The sequence below is a fragment of the Octopus sinensis genome, linkage group LG4 (assembly GCF_006345805.1).
Source record: "Octopus sinensis linkage group LG4, ASM634580v1, whole genome shotgun sequence".
Lineage (NCBI taxonomy): Eukaryota > Metazoa > Mollusca > Cephalopoda > Octopoda > Octopodidae > Octopus > Octopus sinensis.
This window is the reverse complement of record NC_043000.1, coordinates 58349039-58368953: the sequence shown is the minus strand read 5'-3', so window position 1 is coordinate 58368953 and position 19915 is coordinate 58349039. Positions and strand designations below refer to the sequence as shown.

The 19915-nt window shown below is 37.6% G+C and overlaps 1 protein-coding gene across 1 annotated transcript in view; it reads right to left on the bottom strand.

The window, feature by feature from the left end:
• Positions 1-19915, bottom strand: part of LOC115210405 (peroxidasin) — a 144217-nt gene that overhangs the window by 4016 nt on the left and 120286 nt on the right. The window contains exons 16-21 of the mRNA XM_029779001.2: positions 18995-19228; positions 17588-18877; positions 15271-15388; positions 12451-12659; positions 6626-6894; positions 822-938 (exon numbers count right to left, since the gene is read on the bottom strand). Coding sequence (XP_029634861.1) covers positions 822-938; positions 6626-6894; positions 12451-12659; positions 15271-15388; positions 17588-18877; positions 18995-19228 — 2237 coding nt within the window. The remainder of the gene's footprint in view (positions 1-821; positions 939-6625; positions 6895-12450; positions 12660-15270; positions 15389-17587; positions 18878-18994; positions 19229-19915) is intronic.

Here is a 19915-nt window from a genome sequence, read left to right as displayed (position 1 = left end):
GCTATCCTCCAAATATACTATAAGCCCATACCAGCATTGTCTTCCCTCTTGCTTACTACATCGAATTCCTTTTATATTCAGCTTTTCTCTCAGCTCATTTGCTTTCTGTCATTCATGCACATTAATGTTATAAATCCGAAAGTGCATGCTTCTTCTTTTCTTCATTTCTTTCTAATCTGTTCAAATTCTTCACATTCAGTGTTCACATTTCACTACCATGCAACATTGCACTTTGTACACAAACATCATGCAATTACTCCAGGAGACAAATCTTTTGTTATCATTTGAGGTAATAGCTCCTTGAACTTTTCTACCATGTTCTTACTCTTATGCTGTCAGAACATCTACCTCCACTACTTATTGAGTCATCTAGGTAATACCTTTCTCTCTCCCTGTGTGTATGTGTGTGTGTGCATGTTTTCATGTTCCAGTGTAAATTCTTGATTGTATTTACACCCTAGCAGAATAGATAGCTGTTAAGAGAAGTAACTGAATAGATGAACTCTCAGATATTTCATAAAATGAGCAGACTACATTCTGAGATTGGTATATTTGACTAAAACCTTTAGATAGGATCAGCACTCCAGCATGGTTACAGCCCAATAACAGAAATTAGCAAGAAATTAAAGGAATATAAATTAAATTCTGTATTAAAGAATAGAAAGCAATTGTTACAAAAGAAGGTGAATTTGTGACTCTCTGGTCAGTATATATAAGCCATTGTATGTGCTGACTGAAGTTATGTGATTATGGGACTTATACCAATCAGTGTGGTACACATTTAGACCTCACCAAATAAATCTATTTAAAATATCACTTACCTTGCATTTACACACTTGGCAATCATTCACTTTCCATTCTTCAGAGTTAGAATATCTTTTGCCATCAGCTCCTACACATGTTGAAAGACTTGATTGTTGCTTTTGCAGTCCAAATACCTGGAAAAAAAAATTTTTCCAATATGTAATATATTATTTCCCAGAAGTAAGTGGAAAGGTATGATACGATACAGTATATATCAAAAATATGAATAAAGAGAAAGCAGGGTATACATATTCAAAATACGATAAATTTTGTTTTTAAAATAAAAACAATTCACTATCTAGGAACTGATATTGTTGTTAATAATAATAATAATGAAATTATTGTATACAGTGCTCAGGTGCACCACAACTTGTCAGAAAGTGCGTATAAAGTACATGCAGTAATGTACAAATGTCTGGAAAGCAAACAATGTATGAGTCAGATACATGCTTGTGTGTGTATGGAGGGGAGAAAATCAGGTGTAATGTTGGCGAATCTCAGAAAGCATGGAAGTTTTGAAGGATGCAGTGCTCCGACAACTAACAACTGATGCCGGCAGTTTGTTCCATGCTTCAGCAACTCTCAGCGTGAAAGAATGTTACCTAAAGTCATGGGATCTATGCTGTTTTCTGACTTTGTAAATATGTTATTTAGTCTCAATAAATTCATTCCATGACATTAGAGGTAAGTACTAGCCTTTAGGACTCCTAGCAAAATTTTAGTATGATGTAACAGTTATAGTGATTGTGAAATGTTGTTTCAACAAAAATAGCTTGGTACATATTTGTTTTCTAAGTTTATGAATCATTCTTTCAAGATTCTTCATAATTTTTTTTCAATGCCTTCTATCTGAATGTCAAGATATAGATTTTTGGTTAATTCTATAGATATAACTAAAATTAGCTGGTCTCAGTGGCTGATACTGAACAGCTTTGAGTCTCTTGGCAAATTTGGAAATGAAAATATATATCTGTCTTAGGATGACTAATAATAACAATATAGTAATCACATTTTTTGGTTAGTGCTTAGATACTGAAAAATTTCATGAATCATTATTCAGTCCTTATGATTAAAGACATTCCAATAGGCTTATGATTAAAGGCATCTCAATTGCGAGTGTTCAATCTTTTATACAGATTTGCTGTATTTTGGACTATAGAATTGGTTGCTCCTTCTAGTAAGTTGAATGACCACATAGAGGGTCCCTTGTTGGGTTGATTTATATATGTTTCTAAATCTTTTGAAAATTTTTCACTACTTATTAATTAATCAAAATGAAAATTTACAATAGGTATTATATACGCACACACACACACACACATACATACATGCATACATACATCCACCTATATATATATATAGATATATATATATATATATACATATATATATATATATACCGGAGTAAACACATAAATGTGAAACAAGGTGGAAAAAAGAGTACTCAAATACCAGTGGTAGAGTAATATGCTTTATTTAAAGCATATTTGCTAGAGCAAAAACTGTCCGACGAACGGGAACGTGAAACTCAGAGTAACAGGTTTTGTTGAATTTTCTGCTGCTTTTAAATAAAGTATTATACATATATATATATATATATATATATATATAATATATATATATATATTATAATAATAATAATATTAGGGAATATATAATATAGGGAGAATATATATATATATATATATATAATTTTTCGCCCTACCTCACACGCCTACACACAGACGCACACACTAACATATACATATATTTTTTGTTTTTTTATCTCGCCTCACACACACATACACACACGCACACGCACACACTCACACATACACACACAATATATATATATATATATGGAAGTCGGCCGAATGCTAGAAATAGACCATCAACGATAAGCACCAACCGCAGTGAATTATTTACTGCAGCCCTTCGCCTCAGGAATTTATTAGCGCGCCAGAACCAAGACATTTGAAATTTTATCCCTAGTGTAATCGGTAAAGCTAAACACGTGTCTGTCCTGGCACGAAAAGCTGGGGTTAGTTTTTCAGTTTACATTACAATGAACCAATGCACTGAAGAAGCACGGACATTTGAATTACGTAAGTAATTCTTTAGTTAAAGGCCGAAACCGAGGTATGCATTTAATTCTGTTTTTTATATAAATTTTCATCTGTCCTGCCCGCCAAATTTGGTTCTGGTGTTCGCTGAATTTTTTCCTCTAGAGAATTTCCTTGTAGTTTGATCGTTGATGGTCTATTTCTAGCATTCGGCCGACTTCCTAGCAGTAAGCCCTGCCAATATACACATATATTAGAATTTTCTCTGACTTCTCAGATTTTTTGTATGCTGGACTACTGGTTTTAAATTGATATTAAAATTAATATTAACTTATCTCCCTCATTATTTAAATATATATATATATATATATATATACACACACATATTTAATTAGATAAAGATAGTTATGGCTGGTCTATGGGGTTACCCAGGGTTTCACTTCCGTAAAATGCTCAGCTTTACAGCATTTCTTCAGACCCTAATGCGTAGTGGCCTATAACCTCTCTTTGGCCATTAGGGTCTGAAGAATCACTGTAAAGCTATGTGCTTTATGAACGTGAAACCCTGGGTAACCTCATAGTCATAGACTGGCCATGACTATCTTTATCTAATTACTCTACTACTCTATAACTTAGACTGTGCTTTTCTTTCGGATTTATGATTTACTGATGATATATATATAAATATATATGAATATATAGGCGCAGGAGTGGCTGTGTGGTAAGTAGCTTGCTAACCAACCACATGGTTCCGGGTTCAGTCCCACTGCATGGCATCTTGGGCAAGTGTCTTCTGCTATAGCCTCGGGCCGACCAATGCCTTTTGAGTGGATTTGGTAGACGGAAACTGAAAGAAGCCTGTCGTATATATGTATATATATATATATATGTATGTGCGTGTATGTGTTTGTGTGTTTGTCCCCCTAGCATTGCTTGACAACCGATGCTGGTGTGTTTACGTCCCCATCACTTAGCGGTTCGGCAAAAGAGACCAATAGAATAAGTACTGGGCTTACAAAGAATAAGACCCGGGGTCGATTTGGTCGACTAAAGGCAGTGCATGGCCGCAGTCAAATGACTGAAACAAGTAAAAGAGTGTATATATATATATATATATATATATAAATATATATATACATATATATATATATATAATATATATATATATATAAATATATATATACATATATATATATATATATATATATTATATATATAAATATATATATACATATATATATATATATATATATATATATATAATCAGCTGAAATTGCGATTATAATCTGGTACTTGACTGAGGAAAGAAAACTTCGAATGACCTGTCCTTGTTTTCTTTGTATTGTCTATCTGGATGTTTTGTTGTCCCATTTTGTTGTCCGGATGTTTTGCACTCTTGTCCCATTTTGTATTTGAGATATATATATAAACAGGAGGTTGAAAAAAATTTTGCTATTATTTATTCACAATTTGGATTATAACCCTGTCTATTTACTATATGTGTGTGTATGTGTGTGTGTACAAAGACAACAATGTTTAATTTTGATCATAAACTGCCTCTAATTGTGTAAGAAAGAAAAGCTTTCCCTATCTATACGAATGTATGTGTGTGTAAAATCAATAAAATAATTTTGTGCAAAGATATAGGTTCTGTAAAAATTAGAAGAAAAAGACAATATATTATTAAAAGAATAAGTGTGGAAGATAGTGATAAAATCAGTAATGTCAAACAAAATACGTTTCGGTATTTAGTTATCTCCCTTCTCATTTGATTTAAAATGCTGTTGTGGGCGCCATTCTATGATTGGTAAAATAATTGTCAAAAGTATAAACGAAAAGGATGAAATTAAGTGTTGCCTTTTATCTATTATAGAACTAATTATTTCAGGAATATGTCCTGGACAAAAATTCCAGCTTTGTATACTCTGAATTTGAAGAGAATATTTCCACCCACCCTTTTCTATAAAAACAAAATGTAAAGAAGAATAACATGTTTAGACTAGTTACTGAATCTTGTATGGAATAATTTGATTGATAAAACCATTATATCATGGACATTTTAGAGATTTTCGATTTGGCCTATACTGGAAGTAATTTTTTTACATTGGGGTTTAAATATATTTTCAAAATATTTCATTCAATGACTTCTAATGTGAAATTAGAGGGGAAAAAATCTATCCTCTTGTTTATTTGTAAATAAATCACACTCTTTTATTTAGAGAACAAGCCAATTCAGTAATTATATATTTTTAAAAAATGGGGTGAAACAGAAAATATCATCAAGGGGAACAACTCTTCAGCACACATTTACGACTAAAAGAAGGAAAAAATATAAAAAAACGAACGGTTTCTCGTTGTGTGTCAACCTGCTAGAAATGACAGCCACTTCGCCCTCAAATACCTACTTAATCTCTTAAAAAGATACATTCGATAATATAGTCCAAGACGGACTATGCCAAGTAAAAAAAATAAAAGACCAGATGGGAAAAATTGGAAAACTTCTAATCATAGGTCTACTCGGTGTGTGCTGATTTTAGACTAAACAACAAATGACAAATACACAAAATTTCTACAAATGAATAAAATATGTGGGAAGATTTTTTTTTTAGTTAAGCTGCAAAAATAAAAGTTATCTCAATATTTAGTTCACATTAAATATATTCTCAGTAATTTTATAGAATAAATGGATGGGTATTCCTGCTGATGTCAAATGAAACAATAAATATACAATAACTGTTAAGCCATAAGTAAAAGATTAAGTTAGACCTGAGTTCAAGTTCTATATCTAATATGCTGATAAAGAAATGAGTATGTTATCAATTGAATGCAGAAACTTCGAGTGGCTGTGTGGTAAGTAGCTTTCTTACCAACTACATGGTTCCGGGTTCATTCCCACTGCATGGCACCTTGGGCAAGTGTCTACTATAGCCTTGGGCCGACCAAAGCTTTGTGAGTGGATTTGGTAGACGGAAACTGAAAGAAGCCTGTCGTATATATACATATATATATATATGTACGTGTGTGTATATGTTTGTGTGTCTGTTTGTCCCCCCAACATTGCTTGACAACTGATGCTAGTGTATTTATGTCCCCGTAACTTAGCGGTTCGGCATAAGAGACCGATTGAATAAGTACTGGGGTCAATTTGCTCGACTAAAGGCGGTGCTCCAACATGGCAGCAGTCTAATGACTGAAAAGAGATAAAGGAGATAATGTATGTAAACAGAAAATGTATGCAAAATATCAGTGATTAAATAGGGTAGTAGTATTGAATGGTATTAAGTTGAGGCTTTTTATGTTTCTGAATTTAAACCCTACCAAAGCTAATTTTGTCTTTCATCCTTCTGGGGTTGATAAATAAAGTACTGACGAAGTTCTAGGTCTGATTTAATCTACTATATTCAATCCTCAGTTTGATGCCTTATCCCCATGTCAGAAATCAATGTTAGGGTTGAGATAATTAAAGAATAAAAGGATCTTTTTTTGTGTGTATTAAGACAGTACATGTAATAACATGTGCTTCGATTCCCAAACGACTGATATTTGATAACAAATATTCATAGTGTTATGTATTATGATATTCTGTCCAGGGTAGATTTATCCTTCTTTAATTCATTCCATGAAATTAGAGTTAAATACAAGCCTTTAAGAGCTATAGGAGATTTTAAAATGATTTACATAGTCAACAGTTAGTGGATACACATAAAAAGGTAGTTTGTAGCAACTATGGTGAAGGTGAATAAATATTTCAACAACAATAATAATAATTTGGTACATACTTGTTTCCTGAGTTTACGAACCATTCTGTCAAGATTCTTAATAGTTTTTTCCATGCCTTCTACTCGAGTGTCAAGGTGTGAAGATTTCTGATTACTTTTATAGAAATAACTACTATTAGCTGGGCTCACTGGTTGATCGCTTAAAAACTGTGAGTCTCTTGGCAAATTTGATGATGTAAATAAATGTCTGTCTTCTGGACGACTGTGGAATGATCGACGGCTGCTATAAAAACTGGTGATCGATTGGAATTCACCCGATTTTTGACAATCTGAAATACAATGAAAATCATTACTCATTCTTCATGAAGAATTAAAATGTAAATTATCGTCAGTAGAGAACAAATTGGTGCTGATACACCTAAAGTAGCAAATTATCTGGTTAATTATGAAATGAGTAAATCTTTATGGAAATGAATCACTACAAAGCCACATGCTGTAAAATATCGGTTGATGTGTAAACATCACTGTATCACAGTATCAACCAGACTGTTGGATATTGTTATATACCACTGATCACAATGTGCTTCCTCACATTGTTGTAGCTTTCAAATGATTCTACCCTGCTGCCTAAGCAGGCAGACCAACATTCCCTCTGAAAGGGATGCAAGTTTGTCACAGGATTACCCATTTACTATTGGGTGAACTGGAACAATGTGAAATGAAGTGGTTTGTTCAAGAAGACAATGCACCACTGATCTGGAAATTGATCTTGCAATCGTGAACGCAACACCCTAACCACAAGGTCACACATCATAATGTAAACATTATGTAGGAGAATAGTTAGAACTGTTATTTTGCAAACCACACATTGGAAGACATTAGAGTTGGGACCTTGTAAAATATTTTAGCATTACATGATTACAATCAGAAGTATCCTAATATAAAAAATACAAAATAGCTAAAGAATTGTACAAGTCAATATTAGAGTATTTATTAATGGCATGAGTTCAGTTTTTGATTTGCCTTTCCAAGCCACAAATTCAATGGAATTCTTTAATGGTAATTGTGGGATGACGTCAGCAGCCGGACGTCAGCCAGCGGGGTGCGTTGACCGGAAGCTGGGGCAAGCGGAAGGGGTCAGCCGTCAAGCGCGCGCAGGGGCCGGAAGTTGACCTTTTCCAACGTGGGTCGTGCTGGCGACAAGACGTGCGAGCAAGTCGCTAAAGGGTTTGGGGCTAGCAGCTGCTATCGTTAGTGTTCGGGTAAGGGCTGTGAGGAAGGACCAGCCATCTCGGGAGGATCTCCGTCACCGCGAAGAGAAGGTAGGTGCCTCTATATTCAAATCGCACACACTCACTACAAGCTATTTCGGCAGTTCGTAAACATTCACATTTTTATTCAACATGATGTCTGCAAAAATTAGGATCGCAAGTGACGTCGTCAGACCTTTTAACGGCGAAGGCGATGTAGTGGCCTGGATTCAGAAAATCAGGCTGGTGGCGAGACTGCAGGGCATAAGCGACGTGGCGAGTCTTATGGCGCTGTATTTGGAAGGGAGTGCGTTGTCACTTTACCTAGAGATGGATGTCGAAGAACGGCTCTGCGATGAGAATATAGAGCGGCGCTTGTGTGACGCATACACGGAATGCGAGTACACAGCTTTCGCTAAGCTAGGTGCAATCAGGTGGACGGGAGGCCAGGTGGATGATTTTGCATCGGAAGCTAGAAGGCTAGCGACTCTGGCCGGGTTTGCCGGAGAAGAACTGGAGAGAGCAGCCCGACTGGCGTTCGTGAATGGGTTCCCCGACGATGTAGGGATTCACCTACAACGACTGCCCGGGGTCAAAAAGATGCCATTGAGCGAACTTGTAACTCATGCTCGCGCGTTGACGAGACACTCTGGGCAGAAGGCGATAGTGATGGCGGTGACGGAGGCGCGTAAAGACGGACGACGTCCCGAGAAAGAGCTACAGAAGCCCACCGTGCAATGAGAGCGGCCGTTCTCAGGACGGTGTTTTAGATGCCAGGGACCGCACATGGCGCGGGACTGTACACAGCCGGGGCCCGTTTGCTATCGATGCAGGCAGACAGGGCACATTGCCCGTGATTGCGGCCAGGGAAACGACCGCGGGGAAGTTGCTGCCTCTCGAACTTTCCCCTCAAACGAGTAGAGGCACTATTGGAGACGCTGCCATTGATTGATGTGGAGGCCGAGGGGGAGACGTTCAAGGCCCTTGTGGATACGGGCTGTATGACCACCCTGGTGACTTCGAGGGTGACGAAGGAATGGAACGGGGTGTGTAGTGTCCGGGCGGTCGACGGCAGCGAAATCCATTGCAGAGGCAGCAGCAAGGTAGAGATAGTGGTGCGCGGCGCGACGCTAAGGCTACAGGCAATTGTGGCCGAACGCGTGATAAATGGAGTTGATGTGGTGATGGGGATGGACGCCATCAACTGCCTCGGTGGCATCAGTGTTGTGGGAAATGAGGTCACGTTCGGAAGCGTGGGGGCGTCGTGCACTGCGAGTCAGGATCGCCAGAGGGAGCAGAGCCCCACGATGGACTGCGCCGCTTACACCATCGAGAACAAAGACTTCCAGGCGGCGTTCGATGGTCAGCGGTGGACGATAGAGTGGAAATGGAAGGACGAGCACCCGACACTGGAGAACAGGGTGAGCTGTTACCAGCATACCCTGAAAGGCCACGCCAGGGTTGAGTTTGAAGACGAGGTGGAGAGGTGGATCGAGGAAGGGGTCCTTGTCCCTTGGAAGGAGGAGGTAGCGGGTGGAGTGCTACCCCTGATGGCGGTGGTGCAGCCTACGAAGGGAAAAGTCAGACCGGTGCTGGACTTCAGGGAGCTAAACCAGCACATATCGTGTCACACGGGAGGTGAGGCGACAGACGTTTGTGGTGAGGCATTACGTAAGTGGAGACAGTCGACTGAGGCAGCGACGATTGTCGACTTGAGATCGGCATACTTGCAGCTCCATGTGAGCGACAAACTATGGCGATATCAGCTGGTGCGGTACAAGGGCCGGACGTACTGTCTAACCAGGCTGGGTTTCGGGCTGAATTCTGCTCCGAAGATCATGGCGGCAGTGCTTAGGTCCGTCCTAGGGAAAGACGGCAAGATTAGGAAGGCCACCAGCTCCTACATTGACGACATTTTGGTGGACGAAACTGTAGTGCCAGCCGACGAGGTAGTGAGACATCTGGTGAAGTTCGGACTGGTTGCTAAGCCACCGGAGTCGATTGAGGGGGGAGCCGCGCTGGGGCTGAAGCTGCGAAGAGATAGATCAGGTGAATTGGTGTTCCGGAGAGGAAATGAAATCCCAGAGCTGAGTTCCAGCGTCAGCAGGAGAGAGCTGTTCTTGGTGTGTGGGAAGTTGGTCGGTCACTACCCGATCGCTGGATGGCTGCGCACGGCGTGTAGTTACACCAAGAGACGAGCAGAAGGAGAGAGGTGGGGCGACAAGGTGGGAGAAGGAACAGTGACGGCGATCAATTCCAGAAGCAACGTATCCGTAGATGGCACACCACGACATGTCTTGGACCTTCGCAGGATTGTTGCTTCGACGGACGATGATTCGGGAGAGGGGGAGAGTGAGGAGCCCAGCTTGAGAAGATCTCGACGAGCAAGGCGTTCTCCCGGTTGGATGGTAGACTACAACATGGAGCGGAGAGATTGTGATCTTTAAGATCAGGGTGGCGTGTGGGATGACGTCAGCAGCCGGACGTCAGCCAGCGGGGTGCGTTGACCGGAAGCTGGGGCAAGCGGAAGGGGTCAGCCGTCAAGCGCGCAGGGGGCGGAAGTTGACCTTTTCCAACGTGGGTTGTGCTGGTGACAAGATGTGCGAGCAAGTCGCTAAAGGGTTTGGGGCTAGCAGCTGCTATCGTTAGTGTTCGGGTAGGGGCTGTGAGGAAGGACCAGCCATCTCGGGAGGATCTCCGTCACCGCGAAGAGAAGGTAGGTGCCTCTATATTCAAATCGCATACACTCACTACAGTAATAAAAACTTAGGTGGGATCATCTTATCATAATGTCCAACCCATGTCAGCATGGTAGACAGCCTTTAGATGATGATGATGGTGACAATGACGATGACAGCGATGTCGATGATGACAATGATGATGATTATGATTATGATGATGATGATGTGCAACAAGAATTTTGAAAAAAGTCTCTATCAAACTAGTTTTTAAATGTCAAATGGCTATTGGGGTCCACTAAAATAAAATAGTCATCAAAAAATGGTTGAGAAACACTGATCTAAATGCATTATTTATGATATTCTACTTTTCATAATGTTTGCTTGAGGTGACTTTAACCTATGGAACAAAATTGAAAACATAATCAAAATTTTGAACATAACGAAACAAGTTTGAGTGTTATGTTTTAAGCAACCTTAACTATGGAACAAAACTGATGACATGATCAAAACCTTTTACATAAAGAAGTGTTATTAAGAAAATCTATAAACTTACACATCAAAACAGAAATAGGAAACATAAATAAAATGTGGAATTTCCAAAAGTTCAGCAAATTATATATGGTTGTATGTGATTATATTCAGTGTAAAAATGTGATATATATATATAGTTATGTTGTTATGTTCATAAAAATATTTCAAAGTAACTGGTGGAGTGGGTCAATGGACAAGCTACAACTCCTGGTCACAGCTAGCTCTTTTATATTGCTATTACACGTTTCTCTGCACCCAATGAAATCAAAGGGGACAACAACCCATTGGTATATGTCTCTGTTCATGACAGTTAGATAATTGACTGTATTTATCACAACAATACCTGAGGTGATATGAATATATACCCCATGATATAAACATAAATCACAGTCATATTAAAAGATAATATGATTGTGATGTATGTTTATATCATAAGTTTATATCAAGTGATTATATTAAATATAACACATGGAGATCATTAGGAGGCATTACTAAATGATATCTTATGGCAAATGAAGGCAACAAGCTGGTAGAATCATTACTATGCCGAGTAAAATGCCTAGTGGCATTTTATTTACCTGCACATTCTGAGTTCAAGTTCCACCAAGGTCGACTTTGCTTTTCATCCTTTCGGGGGTTGATAAAATAAGTACCAATTGAGTACTGGGATTAATGTAATTGACTTACCCCATCCCCAAAATAACTGGCCTTGTGCCAAAGTTTGAAACCAATATCTTATGGCAAATAATGAGTTTTAATTCCAACTGTTCAATAATTTGAAAGATGATTCTGATCAAGTTTGCATTTAACATTCCAACAATAACAATAAAAATATAAAAGCAAAATAGGTAGTTTAGCGTTAGCATAATAAAGTTGGCAGAATTTTGGTTTAAGCACTTCATACAACACCTCATAACTTTTTTAGTTTTTGGAATTTTCAGAAAGTTTTTGTGAACTTGTTTTCTACACAATGGAATTCATATGATTATGGGAATAAAAAAAAATTTTTTACCCCCACTCTCATCCCCATAAATCCTAAAAGTTCCACTGTTTTTTTAATATTTAAAAAAAATCTCTTTAAAATATGGATACTCCAAATTTTTTGCTTAAATCCAAGCAATGGACCACCCTTGGGTGCATCATCATTCCATTGAATGTGTTTATGGGGAGAAAATATTGGAAAACATTAATACATGTCAGAGTGACAAAGAAATACGGAAGGTATCAGGTGATTGTGAGATGTGCTAATAATAACAACTAAATCACCCTTAAATCACACAAAATTTTTTTTCATAATTGTATGAATTCTTGTGTGTAGAACATAAATTTCTAATATTTTCTGAAAATTCCAAAAAAAAAAAAAAAAATTATGAGGGTACTTAAACCAGAATTCTGCCATAAAGTTAATAAATGTTTTTTTTACCAAAGCAGCAATCTGACCACATCTTGATGTCAATTTTGGGAATTTTTTCACATGGCAAATATTCTGATCTGTTCCTGGCAATATGGAAAACGTTTCTCTGAACCTGGTTAATATTGTCACTGTTGTCACATATGACACGAGCAAGAGTTACCTGTCTCAGCTGGGTTAGTTGGTCAGCAGTAAACACACCAGGGTTTTCATACCAAAATCTGGAAACCACAAGATAAATATTGAAAGATCTGTCACACAATGTTTAATGAATCAAGTTTAATCCAGCTGAAATTAAGTTTGTACAAAGCAGCAGAAATATTGTCAGAGGATGCAAAGTATCATTACAGTATTGGATAGATATCTCAAGTATTTGTTTTAGTTCTCTAGTGCCCTGAATTCAAATCTGTGTGTGTGTATGTGTGCATGTGTAAGTATATATATATATGTATACACACATATATGTCATGTTTGTCAATACTACCCCTAGAAGCAAACTAGTGCACCATTTTAGAAAAGTCCTAGGTAAAATGAATCCATGGATTGAAGTTATGGAAAGGTCAGGTATCCCCATAAAATCCATGTTCTGTAGAACATATCCATTTGAAGGAAACCTCTGTACTGACAGGTACTGTGTAGTGTGTAAGGCAACCTCATAGATAAACAGCAAAACCAGGAATGCTGTCTATAGTATAAGATCTACAGAGGGATGGTGCAGAAACAGCACTATGATATACATAGGAAAAACAGCCCATAGCATAGGTGAGAAGATAAGTGAACATTGTCCAGAACTCAAAGAGGAGAAAAACTTGTCAGTGTTATACCAATATGTTAAAATAGAGCATGAAGGTTCAGTAGATAACATCTCTGGCAGTGATCAGCCATCCCCATTCTACTGAATGCTATTTTCTAACTCAGCCCAACCTTAGTACCCCAACTATATAGACACTTGTTGCTAACAGGCTCTTTTTGTCTGATGTTGAGTACTGCACACAGTGTTCTGGCATACCATAAACCCAGGGATTTATGTTAAGTAGGCTTTAGAGTGCAGCATTCACAGCCATATAATAATTGGCACTCAATTTGTCATGATGACAAGTTTTCCAGTTGATCTAATCCATTGAACAGCCTGCTTATGGAATTAATGTGTAAGTAACTGAGCACTCAATAAATACATGTACTCTTAATGTAGTTCTCAGGAATATTCAGTGTGATAAGGCTGACCCTTTAAAATAAAGGTACTACTCATTTTTGCCAACTAAGTGGGCTGAAGCAATGTGAAATAAAATGTCTTGATCAAGGACACAACACACCACTAGGTATTGAACTCATGACCTTGTGATCATAAGCTGAATACTCTAACCACTTAGCCATTTGCCTTCATTAGTCAAGCTTCACAGTCACATAAGAAGCTGAACTTGATATGTTACAGGAGGTTAGAGTTCCAAACATTGGTTTATTTAGAACCTACTATACAAGTACCTTTCCGACTTTGAAGTCTTGCAGTGTCAAATTGACTAAGGAGCACAGATATGTGTGTCATACTACCTGGTGTGAAAGCACATGGCTCAGTGGTTAGAGCATCGAGCTTACGATTGTGAGGTTGTGAGCTCAAATCCCGGACAGGGCTGCATGTTGTGTTCTTGAGCAAAACACTTTATTTCACGTTGCTCCAGTTTACTCAGCTGAAGAAATGAGTTGTGATGTCACAGGTGTCAAGCTGTATCGGCCCTTGGCTTTCCCTTGGATAACACTTGTGGCTTGGAGAGAGGAGGCTGGTAAGCATGAGTGACTGCTGGTCTTCCATAAACAACCTTGCCTGGACTTGTGCTTGGGAGGGTAACTTTCTAGGTGCAATCCCATGGTCAGTGTTGTGACCGAAGGGGGTCTCAGATTCTCAGACTACCTGGAAACCATAAATCTCTTAAATATAAGTTGTCTAGGGGATCCACAACAACAGCAACAACATGCCCTACCCTCACCAAGCTGAGAACCACACTGCACACTCCAGTTTATACATGTGTTGGTGTTGTTGTTGTTGTTGTTATTATTGCTTAGCTCTAGGTTGAACCTGGTTTTGATTAAAGCTGTCAACATTTCCCATTTCTTACATTATCAATATTCTCCTAAGGGTGCTGGATTGGCAAATTTACAAAAGCATCAGATGAAATGACTTGCAGTATTTAATTACAGCTCTTTAAGATCTAAATTCAATATCCAGCTGAGATCAACAGTTCTTTACTTCCCTCCAGGGTCAATAAAATAAATATAATGCCAGTCCAGTACTGGGGTGAGGGGTAGGGGTGGGTCAATATAACTGACTGTTCTCCTCATCAAAAATTTCTATCCTTGTGTCTACATCAGAAATTTATAATTCCCTAAAGAAAGGCATGAACATGATAGTTTGTGAAGATATTAGCTTGCATGGCCTAATTGTGAAATCCTGATTTAAATTCCTAGACTGGACTGAGTGGTGCATTGTATTCTTGAGCAAAACACTTCATCTCACATTGCTCTGCAATCACTTTGACACCTGGCACAAGGTGCACCTGTTCTGGCAAAATTGATTTGATGGAGAGAGTGAGCTCATGTACAGCACATACACTATAAACAAATCATCTATAATCACTATAATCACTTGATCACTATAAACAAATCCTCTGTGTAGGTTGTTCAGCAAAAACTGAACACTCATACATCATTTTCAACGAGAGAGTCCATCACCTAATTAAAGAAGACAAAACAGAAACCAGTTTTTCTTCTTTGAGATACTATAACACTTTTTCTTTATTAAAACTCTTTAAAAATAAAATGGAAAATTAAGATTCAAACCTGTCACCATCACGAAGTCTGCGGAATTGGTCAACAATAATGCACAAAAATGTCGGTCCCACTTTTGAATTCCTTTTGGGAGTTTCACTTATTCCTCCAACAAACAGATCAATGTTATCTAAACAACATGACATAATGATTTTAGGCATTAACATAAGCCAGGACATAAATATAATGCAATATAAATAGATATTAGACATAAAATAGAAAATTTGTTGTTTCATAAAATGAGTTAATGGTTAAAAGATATATTTTTGTCATCAATTCCTTTTTAAATTGTGACAACACAACCTGAGACCATACCAAATGACAATGTTTCATCACTTCATATTCTCATTCACCCACTGAATTATTTCTTCTTCTTCTTCTCCTACTCCCCCTCTCCCCCTCTCTCTTTCTCATCCTCCATCATCATCATCATCATCATCATCATTTAACGTCTGCCTTCCATGCTGGCATAGGTTGGATGGTTTGACAGGAGCCAGTTAAGCAGAAGACTGCACCAGATTTCTGTGTCTGATTTGGCTTGGTTTTTACAGCTGGATGCCCTTCCTAACACCAACAACCCCATAGAGTGGACTGAGTGCTTTTTATGTGGCACCAAAACTAGAAATAAATATGTTCTCTGTCTTTTTATCTCTTAAAGAAAATCTGCCTTCACCTCTTTTCTCTTCATTTCTCAAAACCCCCAACCACCATATGCTTCAATATCATATACAAATTCTCTCTCCCCTCTTCAGTTTTACCTTTTGGAACACTCATCAAAGGTTTTGAATACAGAATTCTGTACAGAAATTTAAAACAGATGAGATGAAAATTTCAGTTCATGTAAGTTTCTTTAGTTTTTGTTTTACCTTTTTTTTTTTTTGCTAATCCCTACTCCCTTTAAATTGCAAAAAGATAAAACAGATGAAGAATAGAAAAAAAAATCAAGAAAAAGATATAACAAGAGAAATTGAAGTTTGACAATTTAAAAAACTGAAGATTGTATTTGAACAGATGGAAAATGTATGTTTATATGGAATTAGAAATAAAAAATAACTTACACGGAAAATGATAAAAATAATTAAATTAAAACATATTGTTAATGTTTTATATATTAAAAAAAAATGAATAGAAATCAATTATTATTTGAATGATAAAAAGGAGAAATATTTTAAGTTAAAGTAAGGACTGAGGTAATATACTCTCAATTAGATTTTTTTAGTTATTTGCTGCTTTACCTCCATCATATCATTGATTTTAGTGATGTTGCTAAGAAAAACAGTAAAATCTCTTGTGTTCTGTTACTCCAACAGCCCCCAGTATCAGATCTGTTTTTGGATAATATGCAAGACTATCTGACAGATAAATTTCCTTGTTGGAGACAAGACTGTGAATTCAACCCTGCAAGTATACAATTCTTTTGTCAATTTCACAGTGCAACTGATGCTGCCAGCTAAGCAGATATAGCTATTGGAAGATAAGTAGCTTGATCTGGGAACATAACACTGTGCAAGTGAAAGAATACAAATCTCTCACTCTTTAGCTTGTTTTCTGTTTCTTTTCTATCATTATTATTATCTTTTACTTGTTTCAGTAATTGGACTGTGGTCATGCTGGGGGGTCACCTTGACGGGCTTAGTTGACCCCAGTGTAATTTTTTAAGGACTATCGCATATTGTATCAGTCTCTTTTGCTGCACTAGTTATCAAGCAGCAATGGGGGACAAGCAAAACTACATGCACACACACACACACAGAGACTTCTTTCAGTTTCTTAGCCACACAGTAACGCTTACACTTATTATTAATATTTTTTTTTTACAGTTTTGTTGAGAAAGGAAGGGCAGTATTCATAATTCTCTATATTTTCAGGGCTTCTGAGAGTGGTGGAAGATATGGAGAAAATTACATCAAAGCGGAAACCTAGCCTGGATGCTTGCAAGTGAATAGAATCCTTTAAAGACATCTAAGAACCAGGGGATGGTATTAATCCAGACAACAGGTTAAATCTATCAACTAAGAACTTGGAATGCTAAGAGCAACAACACATACCATAAGGAATCTATCTAATATTTTATCAATTCTTCCAATTCTCTATATTAGATCGGTGTCATGTTTTATCGACTTCTAAGAGGATGAAAAGCAAACCTAACCACAGAAGAGAGGAACAAATACCACAAAGCAGGTTGTCCTCTTCTCTAACAATTCTCCTAATTTGCAGTCTATAATACCAATTCACTACCTGTCAACTAGGTCATCCTTGCTCTAAAAGCAGCAGACATATATGATAAGGTAATTGAAAGAAAAGTCAACGTATGGTAAATAATACTAACCAGGATGTCTATAGAGATTCTCTAAATGAGATCGTATGTTTGCATCAGGAATTTCTTTTCTTAGGTCATTGAACGAAGTGGCTTTGTTCATCCCACAAAAAGCTCTATATTCATTGTAGCTGGGAAGCCCATGGTCTCTACCTCGCTGAATGTTTAAGGAACCTAGATCTTGTCCAAGTGAATTAGCTAAAACAAACAACTTTTCGGTCAGCTCAGAGTTGAACATTTCTTCAGGTATTTGCTTTTTTGCAGGAACAGCAAAAAGACCGCGCAACAAGGGATCAATGCCACCTTCTTCCACTACTCTGTAAGGAGAAAAGAAGGCTTTATGGAGTGGCAAGTTCCCACTTCTGATTGGCTGGAATCGTTCATTCAATCGATAAATAATAGGCTGAATCAGAGTGTGTCCAACACGAAAAGCTGCAGTTGAAAATTCATTAGATATTTTAGGATCAATCTGAGGATCATAGCTTTTATATTTTCCAAGAAGTTTCATGCCTTTAGGGCCCAGGATATCAGGAAGCCAGTGTTCATATGTAATGTGTTGCATCATGGCACCAACTATTTTTCTGCTTTCATGGTACAAGAGAGTGCCATCCCAGTGTGGATTCAACTGAAGTAACTCTGTTGCAATCTTGTTGTGCTGACGAAGCCACAAAGTATGCATTGCAGTTAGGGCCAGCTGTTCATTAGCTCGATGGTCACCAGCAAGAAAACAAGGAAGATGTCGTTTTGTTGCTTCCAGTTGGCAGTCAACGTTTGCCAATAAGCCATTATTATCAAATGGTAATAGAGCTTTTCCATCTGGTGCAGCTCCAACCTGGAGTAAACCACGACTTGATGTAAGGTCTCTTAGACTAGAAGCATCCTCAAAAGTACTACCATACACATTAGACGCATCAATAAAAGATGTTATAGCATTCAGCTGTTCCCGTGGAGCAAGTGTATTGAAGAAAATTGACGTTCCACCTGAATTACAGATAGCACTTGACCTAGCAAAGCCCAAACATTCACGATTTCGAATGCGCTGATCATTCAAAGGAACTTGAATTGGAAAGCAAGGGTAATCATTTGTGCAAGTTTCGTTACATCCTCTGCCATCACTAAATCGAGCATTACTGATAGATTGGGGAGCCAAATCCATATCATGGTCTACAAATTGGCCCCATTGCATCAGCATATGTGTGCTCAGGTCATCATCAGTCACATGGTTGGAACCAATAAGGACAGAGGAGACAAGCCGAGGGCTTGGTAATGGAATGCCATTATATTCTCTTGAAGGATTCCAGCCTAAAGAAAAAAAATTGAAGATAAAGTTTAAAATTTTAATTTTGATTTCACAATATAAATGTACTAAAATATTGCAAACAAGTTCAAGAATTTAAACAAATAAGGAAGTGTTATTACCTACTGGTGTATTGAAACCATTTTCATAACGAGGAGGAAGAAGACGCCGAAAAGCTTGGTTGGAAGCTCCAGATGCTGGATTAAGCAAATTGTTGCACGAGCCATCAAAGGAACGATATTTTTTGTGAAAACACATATCCGAACAGTCAATATTTGGAAAACGCCGGGAACAACCAGATAGATTTGCAACTAATTGAATATGTTCAGGTGACAACAATTCCCGATAAGACAGCTCTGGAAAATTTAAACAGAAGTAGATAACTTTCAAAATTTGTTAAACTAGTTGATTAACTATATTGATGAATTCATTTTAAAAAGATGAAAAGTTAAATCTAAGAAAATATGACTTTCGGTGTGATATAATGACTTTTTCAGCAAAATATTAATAAAAGCCCACTGCAAGTGTTTAACATTTTTTTTTTTGTTTCAATTTGCTAATATTGATAACCTTCATCTAGGTATAAGACACTAATTATATAGAATATACAGACTGGATAGTGAAGGCACATGGCTCAGCCACTTGCATGTTAATTTCATGAGCAGGCTGTTTTGTTGATCGGATGTACTAGTTGTAACTGACGGAGTACTACAGAATGCCTAGAAGTTTGAATAGAAGCTGCTATTAACTTATTTAATGCAAAGAGCATTAAAAACCTGACTAGAAATAATTATGCAGTGGAGTGGAAGAAACAATATTTGTCAATTACTAATATTGTTTTAATTATTTTGGCAAGTATGGGGACAACTGACATGTTTTGGTATTATTATGACCTCATCAGCAAAGCAGGGATTTCACTGCTCATGCCAAAGTAGTTATGGAAGAATCACAAAGTAAAAATGTTCAAAATTGTGTACCAGTTAGTATAGAAAGATTAGAACTATTTGGAGAATAAATAATTCAGAGATATCATCTGCAAGAAA